This window comes from Halichoerus grypus, chromosome 5, assembly GCF_964656455.1.
Source record: "Halichoerus grypus chromosome 5, mHalGry1.hap1.1, whole genome shotgun sequence".
NCBI lineage: Eukaryota > Metazoa > Chordata > Mammalia > Carnivora > Phocidae > Halichoerus > Halichoerus grypus.
Genome location: NC_135716.1, coordinates 9179685 through 9192171, shown reverse-complemented (window position 1 = coordinate 9192171; position 12487 = coordinate 9179685). Strand labels below are relative to the sequence as shown.

General features: G+C 49.3%; 1 protein-coding gene across 1 annotated transcript in view; it reads left to right on the top strand.

Moving 5' to 3' along the window:
- Positions 1-12487, top strand: part of LOC118534997 (thyroglobulin) — a 104993-nt gene that overhangs the window by 22027 nt on the left and 70479 nt on the right. Inside the window, exons 7-9 of the mRNA XM_036091135.2 lie at positions 452-567; positions 3819-3921; positions 8827-9018. Coding sequence (XP_035947028.2) covers positions 452-567; positions 3819-3921; positions 8827-9018 — 411 coding nt within the window. The remainder of the gene's footprint in view (positions 1-451; positions 568-3818; positions 3922-8826; positions 9019-12487) is intronic.

Below are 12487 nucleotides of genomic sequence, written 5' to 3'. Positions count from 1 at the left end.
GCAAATCGAATAAAACCATTGGAACCATAATGAAAAATTACACTTTATCAGAACACGTGGTAAATCAATTGATTCCCAAAATGTACATCCAACTTGTGACTTCACTTCAGAGTTTATAATGCATTCACAATGTACCAAGAACAATGCGGTGCCAAATGTAAGGGAGCAGAGATGAAGGACATCGATTCCTTGTAGCCTTATTTGTCCCGGTCTCGAGAGCTATGTGCTGTAGCAACAGCAAAATTACCCAGAGAAGGGTCAAAAAACTCTCATTTATTGAGCGTGTAGGTTTACAAGGATTGTTATGAGATCATAACCCTACAGTCTAGGAAGCTCACTGTTGTCCATGTTACAGACGAGCGTGTGTTTGGGTGTTTTGGGGGCAGGGGGTGGGGGCATGTGTCCGTCTGTCCTCAGTGTCACCTGAGACAGGTGCCCGTGCTGTCCACAGATTGTGCTTTGGACGAGGCCTGCAGCTTCCTCACGGTGTCCACGGCGGGATCAGAGGTCTCGTGCGATTTCTATGCTTGGACCAGTGACAACATCGCCTGCGTGACTTCGGCTCAGGTCAGTCGTGGCAGCTGTGTGGGGGTTCGGGGTCAGACATACTCTGACTGAATGGACAGCGGGCTTTGGGAAATGGAGACCGCAGCGGGCCGGTGAAGGCTCAGGATGCAGCTGTCCGTCTGAGCAAACACGATTATAACTTAAAAAGAAAATGTTAAATATTAGTTTGAACCCCATGAAATGGCTGTGCCTGGGGCCAAGGCTGACAATTTCACTGTGACCATGAATCAGGACAGAAGAGGATGCAGAAAGAAGCAGTTGTCCTAACTTTCCAGCTCCTAGCCACATGCAAATCTCATTTTACTCTTCCAGTTTCTCATGGAAACTTCCAGAAAACGTCTATGTGTTTATAAGCATCCTTTTTGGTTTGTTTAAATATTAATAGCTTATAATACATATTCTTTTCTACCTTGATTTTCTCACATAATGCTTAACTTTCTGTATGTTTAAAATGAACCTTGTTCTTTTTAATGGCAGCATACCAATCCATTCTATGGATGTACGTAATTTATTTCACATTTTAAAAAAGATTTTATTTATTTAGAGAGAGAGAGTGTGAGCAGGAGGAGGGGCAGAGGGAGAGAGAGAGAGAATCTCAAGCAGGCTCCACCCCCAGCATGGAGCCCAATGCGGGGCTCGATCTCACAACCCTGAGATCATGACCTGAGCCAAAATCAAGAGTCGGACACTCAACTTACTGAGCCACCCAGGCGCCCCTTTATGTCCCATTTTTAAGGACATGTAGGTGTGTTGGCAGTTTTGCAACATCACCAACACTAGTGAATCGCATGCCCTTTGCACACGCACCTGTGCAGGGGTGTGAATGTGTGTTCATAAGTGACATCCCAGAAAGGGCATGGAAGGTGGACCCCTGAATTTTAGGATTCGAGCCAGGGTCTGTAGCTGCAGGAGCCAGAGAAGAGACAAGGAGGGGTCTTCACTGAATCCCCAGCCTGTCAGTTTGGGGCTGTTAGGCCATGTGCCGCTTCCTAATCTCAGACTCCTCGTCTGTAACGTGAGGCCTGACCTCACAGGCTTCTGCTGAGGATTCGAGAAGCTAACACAAGACACACAGTCATCGAGGCAACGTTAGCTCCTTTGAGTTTAAAGGTTAAAACGTTTTGGGGACGATGACCGTGCCTTTATTTTGTCTTGCTATCGTGACTGAGGCCTGTCTTAAGATCTATCAGGGGGAGATAGAGCGGGTGGGTGGGGAGGGAGGTTAGGCTCGCAGGCTGGTGACAGTGAGCCGGGACCCATGAGCATTAACGCCATTGGACAACGCAGACCGGCTGGATTTATTTGTTATCTGCGGTTTCCAGGTGCTGTCCCCTCACCTTGGCTGGTCTGTGTCAATGTGATTCTGCTAATGGGACACCTCTGTCCACACTTCCCATAGGTACTTTGTGGTCGAGGGGTCTAAGGTCCCAGTCAGTGACACTGCTCCCCGGACAGCTGCCAAAACACTGGGAATCTCTGACCCAAGGAAATTCTACTCCTCTCTTTCCCTAAGGGATCAGATCCAGCTTATAGAATTATTAATAACAAAAAGAGCTGACATTTACTGAGCGCATATAAGCACCTGGCATTTCTCTGAGCAAAAGTATTGGATTATTGGTCATTTGAGCCTCTGATGCCCTGACCACTGCTTGCTTAGTAAGTATGGATTTTAGTCTACAAGAAATAAAACACTTCTTTATTAAAAAAAAAAAGCAAAAAAGGAATGAACTCTCCCTCCAACTCCCCCCCCCCCCCGGGAGAGACAGCCTGTCACAGGGCGTGTTAAGGAGGTGACTCTGGAGCCAGGCTGTCCTGGGTTCGGGTCCCAGCCCCACTGCTTGCTTGTTGCTCTCTGTCCCTTGGCTCCTCAGAATCTTCCCCTACGATGCAGGGAAGTGAGCGTCACCTGTATCTCCCGGTTCCTGTGAGGACTGAGTAAAGCCGTACATGGAAAAGCTCACAGGACAGTTTCTGCCTCAGAGAACGAGCTCACTGACCGTTATGATAGCTGTCACATTGCTGTCAGCTTCCCTAACAGGCTGGCAGAAATCCTGTGTCAGCCATCCCAGGGCTCCCTCCAGGACCCGGGGCTCTCAGTGCCATCCCGAGGCACGGGGGTCAGGTGTCGAGCGTGGATGGTGAGTGATGTGACAGGTCCACGCCACCCAGTGCTGAGGCCATGGTGCCAGACGCTGCCCTCAGGCTCCCCTGCGCCTTGTGCCCGGGTTAGGTTTGGGGTGTGGGCGGGACTCTTGACCAAGGCAGGAACCCCGTGCTTTGGGTCTAGGCTGCAGGTGTATGGTCCAGCTGACACCCACCTCACCCCCTCCAGGCCTGACCACACACGGCGCGGGGGGCGGGGTGCTCTAGTCTGGGACCTGCCACCCACGCCCTTCTCAGAAGTGCAGGACTCTCCCCCTCTCAGAGGCCCTTCTCCCCTCCCCAGGCCATCATCCTCGCACTGAGCTCAGGTCTTCTAAAAAGGAAGAAGAGCCCTTGCCTTCAGATAGCTTTGCTTTAGCCCCTGCCCTTCAAAGATTCCCACGGCCGGGAAACTCAGTTAGGCAACTTTGAGGGGAGGGCAGAACATTGGGAACCAAACACAAATTGATAAAAACAGATTTATCCTGCCCCACCCCACCCCCCCCCACACAGCGGGAGTGCTGGAAAGAGAAAGAGAGATTGGAGATTAGCGAGGAAGGCAAGGCCTTTGGACGTCTGACCTCAATTCCAAGCTTATGAAACTTACTTTGAGCCTCACTGGATACAAACCACAACTGTAACGACTTCCATGAGCTGATTCCTGCCTCTCTCTCGTCTCTGAGAACCACAGGCTCTAGTCCTCAAAATACCACAGAATTCTTGAGCTTCATTTCTGCCGTGTCCTTTGCTTAACATCCTCCTTCTTTTATTTCCAACTGATGAACTCTTACTCATACGTCAGTACCCCACCCAGATTCACTTTTTCTGGGGAACTTTTCTAGCACCCCCTTCTCAATAGAATTAATCATTCCCTCTTCTACAGTGACCTCCTCTGGAATTCCATGTGCCTTTGCAGCTGACACTCTGGGCTGGAAATTTACTGCCTACATGTCCGTGTGCTCCAAAAGACTGGGAGAAACTAATAGGCAGGAATGTTCTCTTTTTTATCTTTGTAGCCCCAGTGTCCAGCCATGGTTAGAGTTGGATAAATGTTTGTTGAATTGAATTGACCATCCTGGGGTACTAATGCAGCCTCTTCCCATCTCTAGCATCAAGACACATTGGGGAACTCAGAGGCCACCGGTTTCGGAAGCCTTAGGTGCCAGGTGACAGTGAGGAGCGGGGACTCTCCAGCTGTGTATCTGAAAAAGGGTAGGTTGGTCGAGCTGGATGGCTTGGGGCCTCAGTGGCTTAACTTGACTGGTGTTGGAGCTGCTTCCTAGCAGGGCACGTTTAGGGAGGGGCCACACTGCCCCCAGCCCGAGGGATGGGGGGCTCCTTCTGCAGGTGACGAACGAAGTGGCAGAGCAGACACAGGGGCTTCGGGCAGAGCCCAGCTGAGGGCAGACTGCGTGCCCTGTGCAACCCCCCAGAGGAGGCTGCCTGTGAGCGGGGAGCATCCCCAGCCGGGGCAAGGGCTCTGAGCCCCCAGCAGCTGCCCCTCCTGGGCCTTCCCACTCGTGAAGCTTCACACTCCCCTCCCTTTGGTCTCCACCCACCCTGAAAGTTACCAGACCTTCTCACAATGGTCCAAACCTCCAAGCACCCCCCTCCCCACCAACCCTGCTCAGGGCCTCCTGCATAATATACTGCCCTGTGCATGTCTATTACTTGCGGGGCTTGTGAAAATGCAGAAGCTGAGTCAATACATCGGGGTTGGGCCAGATTCTGCCTTTCAGATAACCTCTCGGGGAAGCCAAAGCTGCTGGCCCGAGGGCCACGCTTTGAGTAACAAGGGTGGATCATATCCCACAGTTTAAAGCTCACTTCCCCAAACAGCCTTCATCCACCCTCACAGAAATTCTCGGAGGAAGGCAAGAAAGGGTTCAAGGAAACTGAGGCTCAGAGAGATTAGAAGAGTTGCACAGGGTCATACTCTTAATAAATTGGGGAGGTGGGTTTGACCCTAAGTGAGTCTGAATTCCCCTGCACAGCTTCACAGAGCAGGGACAGGGAAGCGTGTCCTCGTCTGCCCTGGCCTGCTCGCCTCCTGCCTTCTCTCCATCAGGCCCAAGAGAAGGGCCAGCAGCGCAGGGTGCGCGAGCCCTGGGCCTCGTCTAGGCTCCCCGCGAGCTGGGACCCTTCTCTGGTCGTGGCTCTCCGGGCCCTCCTTCCCTCGGTTCAGGGTGAGGGTGCTGGAGCCGGCCTGCTTGCACTGGCCCCGCTCTGCCGCACACTGGCTTTGGCCAAGGTCCTTGATGTTCTCTGGGCTTCCATTTCGTCACCAGTAAAATCGGAGTCACAAGTGAACTGAGGAGATTGGGAGGTTTGGAGTGAGGTTACCTGTGCTTTTAGAGCAGTGCACGGCATCAGGTAAATGGCAAGGGCAGGAGACTTCTAAGACGGTTTTCCTTCGGTGGACACATTTCCTGATGGTCCGAGGTAAGGCCGTGGACCAGATGGTAGCCCAGCAGGCTGGACCGAGGGCCTGAGGGTTCGTATGGACGGTCCGTAGCTCAGGTGGCCTGGCTCCCAGCAGCTTGAGATGGCAGCGAAGAGCTGGCAGCACGTAGAGAGGGCTCCATGGCCCAGGCACCGAGCCTCAGGGGCGGTCGGCAGCCCACGGCAGAGACAAGCGCCCATGGGTTTTTGTCTCTGGCCTTTCCTTCACCTCAGGCCTCCATCCTGTCTGAGGGCAGGGCTCCCCTGGGAGCGTCCAGCAGAGCTGGGATTTCTCTCATCTGTGGCCAGGGGAATTAGAATTCCTGCCCCAGTGTTTATTCCAATTATTATTATTATTATTTTATCCATTTAAAAATAATAACAGAGCATGAGATTTTTGTTTTTCTAAAAAGGAAAACCAAAATCAAACAAGTAACCACTCCCCCAAATGTTCTTTAAAACCAATCCTTGGCCTTTTATCACATTTTTAAAAAAAGGCAACTCCATTTCCTTAGAAGTGTTTTTTCTTATTTGTTCTCATCTCCTGAAAGTTTATACTTTGGGGAAGATTGCAAGGGAAATTGAGAAGCTCCCTTTCTGCCAAACTAAATCAATGCAGAACTGTTTTTTGTTTTGCTTTTTGCTTTTTTGTTTTGTTTTGCTTTTTTTTTTTTTTTTTAAGCAGAAAATGCACATACACAGCCATTCTGTAGCCTAAGATAGCAAGCAGAGAAGGGAGGTTCAGACTCCTGCCTCCCCACCTCCTAGCACCATCTCTGCTCAGGAAACCACTTCTTTAGTTTACATGCTGTAAGGTAGGGATCAAACGTCACCGGTGCGGAGGACTAGATGCAGTGTCTGAAGGCCTCCCGTGTCAGTGGCATGTGGGAGAAGTAGGCAGGCACATGCATTCACAACCTGACCTTAAGTGACCTGGAAGACAGGATGCCTTGATCCATCTTCTATGTCCATCCTGTCTACACCCACTTAAAATCTGTGGCCTGGACATGGACGAGTAGCCATGTGATTTTTCAGATTCAAAGGAAGATAGTGCTGGAAGGTTCCTTCCCGATTGCCTAGCCCAACCCCCTCGTTTCACAGATGAGGTCTAGAAAGAGGAAGCATCTTGCCGCTCCATCAGGGTGGAACCGGGGACTTCAGGGCACAACCTCGCCCAGCTCTGCAATGTCCCCCAGACTGGCTCCATTATCTAGGACTTGACCATTGTGTGGATCTGCTCAGCATCGGCACTTCTCATAACTATTTACTGAGTACCTGCCACGTGACATGCACTTCGGCAGGCACTGTGGATGCAGCTGTGAACAAAACAGACAGAATCACCAACTGGTAAAGGAATTGATCCAGCAATAAGATCACTTCCGAGGGTTATAAGTGCTTTGATGAAGATGAAACAGGACCATGGGATAAAGACGGACATGGGCTTCCTGGAACAGTCAGGTTCATGGAGACAGGAAGTAGAACAGTGGTTATGAGGGGTGGCTGGGGGGAGGGGATGGGCAGCTAGTGTTTGATGGGTGCAGAGGTTCATTTCAGGATGAAGCAAAAGTTCTGGAGTTGGATGGTGGGGATGGCCACACAGCAATGCGAACGTACTGAATGCCATTGAACTATCCACATACAATGGTTAAAATGGTAAATTTTATGTTACATATATTTTATCACAATTTAAAAAGGAAAAGAAAGATGAACATTCATTATGGAAGGTGGGTCAGGGAGGGAGCTTCAGAGGAGGGGACGTTGGAACTGAGACCGAAGGAAGAGGAGGATCCTGCCACCAGACATCAGGGCAGGAGGTCCTCCATGCCGGGCAATGTGGAGGATGCCAGGGGCTGCCGAGAGAGAGCCCTATAGTCCAGGGCTGTCCCGTGGAACTTTCTGCAGTGATGGGAATGTTCTATGAACCTTTGCTGTCCAAAATGATACCCAGGGGCCACCCGTGGCCACCAGCACTTAGAGTGTGGCTACTGCAACATGAACTTCGGTGAACCGAGACAGATATTGAAACAGACACATATGGCCATGACCACAGCGCTGGCCAGCAGGGAATGGCTCTGGGGAATCTCAAGCTGGTGGGGGAAGCAGACACTGACTCAAGTAGCTTAAAGACAGGGTGAAGGATGATAGACCCTTGAGATCTAGGGAGAGAGAAATGAATTCAACTGGAAAAATCGGGGAGATGGACCCTTGAAGTTACACTGGGTTTTGGTGAAGGATGGGCTGGGGCCTTGCAGGCATAGTCAGTGACAGGACAGTCAGGCTGAAAGGGTGGAGGGAGCCAATGCTAGGAGGAGAAGATACGGCTTTCTGGAGACCTGCACAATATCTGCTGAGCATCAGCTAAGTGCCAGGCTCATTGCTCAGCCTTTTAATGTATGGTCTAGCTTTTCATCCACTCAACGTCCATGAGGATCACATACTATCGTCCCCATTGAACGGATGGAGAAGTTGAGGCTCTGAGATGCTGTAAGGATTTGCACTCCAGTGTGTCTCATTCTGCAGGCCGTCCTCTTGGGTCCCACACTGTGAGCCTCTCCACGACTTCCAGGTGCATGAGTCGGTTAAACCCTAGTGAACAGCTGGGTCGAGGGGAGGTCAGGGTGGTGAAGGGCACAGACTCCACATCCCTCCTGCCACCCACCAGCTGTGTCAACCTAGGCATGACCGTTCATTCTCTTTCCTCACATGGGAAACGGCCATAATAATAGGATAGACATTTTGGCTATAGATCTATATATATATCTCCCTGGAAAAATCTTCCCTTTGCAAAATGATGCTCTAAAAATAACAGGGCTTATGGGAAAACTAGAGTTAGGGACAGGCGAAACCCAAACCTCACCATTTTTAGCCAAAGGACTGACAACAGCGATCACAATCCTATTTAAGATGCTAGCAGAATTTTTAAAAAGGACATAATGAATCCATCACAAAGAAATGTTATAGTAACTTGTAAAAGAGTCACAGAGCTTGATGTAGGAGGGTGTTGGGAAGGGGGGAGTCAGCTGAGTTAGGCAGGGGAAAATTGCAGTTGTCACTTTGAAGACAGAGAAGGTAGACAGTCTGGGGCCAGGGGAAGAACATGGGCCGATGAGCACTGTGTACAGTTGCGAGTTTCTTGCAGCTTGCCGCCCTCTGCTGTGTTTGTGTGTGCTCCATTCACCTGTTGTTTGATGGCACAAGGCAGTGACGTGCTGGGAAAACCATACATCAACCGATGTGGCTTCAGTTTGAACCACAGAAATGCACACGGTAGCAGAGCGGGCTGAACCTAACTCACATGGCGGTGAAAACAAATTGAGGTCAAGTAGGCAAAGCACGTGTCACTGTGTCTGTGTATACAGTTAGAGCTCAATAAATGTTTGCTGGCAATAATAAAAATAATAATAAATATCACCTCGCCACACACCCCCCTTTAGTCCATCAGAGGTGTGGTGGGCGTCTGTCTAGGTCTGCTGGTTTGGGGCCAGGACCCTCGGGAGCTCCATGCTCTCCATGCACGGGCAATCCAGAAGTTTCATGGTGTAGAGAGTATCTCATCTTGGACTTCACACTGCCCCTAGCCCAACCAGAGTGTCCACTGTCATATGACCAGTAAACTGTGGTCAACTCTGAAAGGTTTTCAGATCTTTAAAAAAAATTTTCTGCCTTTTCCCCCAGGCCAAGAGTTCACCACAACGAGTCAGAAGAGCTTCGAGCAAACGGGTTTCCAAAACACACTCTCCGGAATGTACCGGCCCGTTGTGTTTCCAGCCTCAGGAGCCGATCTGACGGGGGCTCATCTCTTCTGTCTTCGGGCATGTGACCATGATTCGTGCTGTGACGGCTTCATCCTCGCCCAGGTCCAAGGAGGTAATTGATGTGACCGTGAGGACCAGGGCCCTCCAGTCCCAGGACCCGTGGTCCGACTAAGGAACTAGCAGGGTCGCCGAAGCCAGGATATGCAATGTGGGGACGGTGTGGGGAGGTGCGGGCGCGAGATAACCACTTAGCTTATGCAGCCCTGCAGGTGCTTTTTATTCTAAGAATAATTGGGAAGCTACTGAAAGTTTTAAGTGAAGGAATGACATGATCAGGTTTGAATTTTGAAGCTTTGGCTTGAGGTTGCAGAAGGTAATGGGTGGGGAGTTGGAGCAGATGTGGGGTTCAGTTAAGAGCTACCTCTGCAGTCCTGGTGAGGGGGGGTGGCAGGGGCTGGGGTGATAGCAGTGGAGATGGAGAAAAAGGGTCAGATTCAAGGTATCCTTAGGCAAAACCAGAGGACCGAAGAAGGGAAACGTGTCAAAGACCTTTCTTGATGATCCAGCTTGTTCACCTGGTTTGATAGCTTGTTTGTGTGGTGAATAATGGAAGATATCAGATGTCAGGTTTGCTGCTGGGAAAGGGGGATTTGGGAAGGTCATGAGCCCATTTACAGTGTGCCAAGTTTGCAATGCCTTTAAGACATTCACAAGATGCGGACTAAGCTTTTGGGTACAAAGATCCAAAGCTCAGAGTGGGAGTCCAGGTGGCAGATAGAGATGCATGGATTCCTAGCATTGAGGTGGTATCAGAGTTGAGGGTCTGGGTGGGATTTCCTAGGAAGAGGGTACAGGGTAAAAAGGTAGAGGGGGAGGGGGGTAATCCCTAGTGAACACTTACATAATGGGGAGGACCTTCAAAGATGGAGAATTAGAGTCCAGACATCCAGGAGGAGTCCCAGGAGGGCATACATCGTGGAAACCGTGGTGGAGGGGGTGGGAAGATAAAGGAAGATTGTCCACAGATTTGAATGCTGCTGAGAGTTCAAACAAGGTGTTTACTGAAAATGCTGAGGTTAGCTCACATTTGTCTGTGGGGCTGGATGAGAGCCTGCTGTTGGAGGGGTAGGGCAGGAGCATGGACTGGACTGAGTTGAATTCTAAAATCCCTTTTAGGTTTAATGCTCTGTGATTATATGATGTGCATTCGTGTTAGTGTTTAGATAAGCAAAAGTATATAGAGAGAGATAGATAGATATCATACACACACACACGCACACACACGCATATCCATATAAATACATGCATGTATGTGAAACATTGCAGATCAAATCCGCAATGCCTTCTGCCTTCTTCTCTGAAGACACGATGATTTCTCCAAATTCTCTCACCAAACCATATGGTTTTTCAAGTTGGAAGGTTGTTTTCCTTAGAATCATATATGGAAGAATTAGTTTGTTCCATGGAACAGTAAGCCCACAAAATCCTTGTTTCCATGACATTTCTGGCTTGCAGCTCACTTGCTTTTCCCTCCAAGTGGAACCTGTGATCCCTGAATTGTGTTGAGCTGAATGGCCCCCTTACCACGCCACAAGTTAAGCTCTCTTGGAGACGCACATAAAACACCGGGCGGCAGATGTGTTTCCCAGGCTTGTCTGATGGGCAGATCTGGAGCTTTGAATCAGAAAGCTTTGGCCAGATCTGCTGAATTGACCGGGGACAGAGTCCCTCTCCGTCCTTTTATCCCGGTCTGGAAAGTCATTTAACTTTCTGATAGATTCCCCTCCCTGCTTCTGCCTCCTCCAACCTCCACTTCCTAAGTGGCTTTGTTTCCACTGATTATTGAGGACAATTCACGAGGCTCCCATACCTACATTTCAGTGGGGTTCCAAGGGACTCAGGCGACCCTGCAGTTCCCAGGAGTGTAATGGAAGCTGGCAGGACGGGATCCGCAAAGTGACTTCGAATCTCTAGCTGGCACCCGTCTCTCAGATACACAGAGTTCTCGTTGCCTCTTTAGCATGAAAGAACAAAGCTACATGGGTTTCTCTTCCAAAGTCTGAGAGCAGAAGGAAAAATACACCCGCCTCTTATTTAATTCCATGATGCTGTTTCCTGCCTTGGGAGAGGGCAGCCACGGGGCGCAGACTTGCTCTGGGCTCTCAGCGGGCTCTTATGCACCCTGCTACCCTGGTCCTGAGAGGCTCAGCCTGTGGGCCCCCCTCAGGCCCTTGCTGCCTGCTGGCCATTCCTCCGGTTTCAGCTGGGAAAACCTTTCTCCTCTTCTGTGCCTCTGCTTCCTCATCTATGAAATGAAGTGGTCTAATCAGGTCAGGGATTCTAGAATCCAGCTGTGCACCAGAATCATCTGTGGTGCTGTTGACAAATGCCAATTCCCGAATGTCACCACCTCCCACCCCTATGACCTATCGAGTCAGAAACTCTGTGGTTCGTGCTGAGGAACGAGCATTTTCAAAGCTCTCCCTGTGTTGTTGATAGAATCAGTCCGAGGCCCTGGTTTGAGAACCAGCAGTCAGAGGACCTGTAAGGTGATTTTTTACACAGAGATGCTGCTGCTGATTTCTTATCACCTGCAGGTTAAAAGTGACCAGTGGGAGGGAGAAGGACAAGACGTCAGATTCATAAGCCAGACATCTGAGTCATCTACTTTGGGGAAATTTTGGTGAGGGATGAGTTTGAAACTCTTATCTGGATTTGGGCATAAATTAGGATAAGGAAGGGAATAGGGTTATGGGGTGACAGATTTCCTCTTTTTTTCAGGAGAATCTGAACAACCATACTACCTAATGGGATTACTTATTGAAATGACATATAAATTATCTAATTTCTATATCTCAGTAAATTTGGGCAATTAACTTATATGAGACTCGGTTTCCTCACAAGTAAAACGGAAATAATAATGTCGGTAAGAATTAAGGGGATTAACATATTTAAAGCACTTACCACCATAGTGACTGGCACAGTACAGACATCTGAACCATTTGAGATGCCTACCTTACCTCACTAAAACCGCTGTCGTTCTGCATGGAGCACTGGGTGTTATATGCAAACAATGGATCATGGATCACTACATCAAAAACTAATGATATATTGTACGGTGACTAACATAACATAAAAAAAAAAAAACCCACTGTCAAATGCACTTAGCTCGGGATAGGTCTTCCTGAACCTAAATAAAGTCATAACTTCATTGAAGCATTTTAAAAATTAGGACACATATTCAAAATTAAGATATATAAGGGCACCTGGGTGGCTCAGTGGGTTAAGCCACCAACTCTTGGTTTTGGCTCAGGTCATGATCTCAGGGTCCTGAGATCGAGTCCCACGACAGGCTCTGCGCTGAGCGGGAGTCTGCTGGAGATTCTATCCCTCCCCCTCTGCCCCCTCCTCCCTGAGCTCGCTTGCTCACTCTCTCAAATAAATAAATCTTTTTAAAAAATCAGGCTCTATAAAAAATTAGTCTAATAAAAAATTAGACAAATAGTCTAGTGCCTCCCCTGGTTATAGATTTCTCTCTGCATATCCCAGACATGGGGGGCACACGGCCTATGCTTGAATGC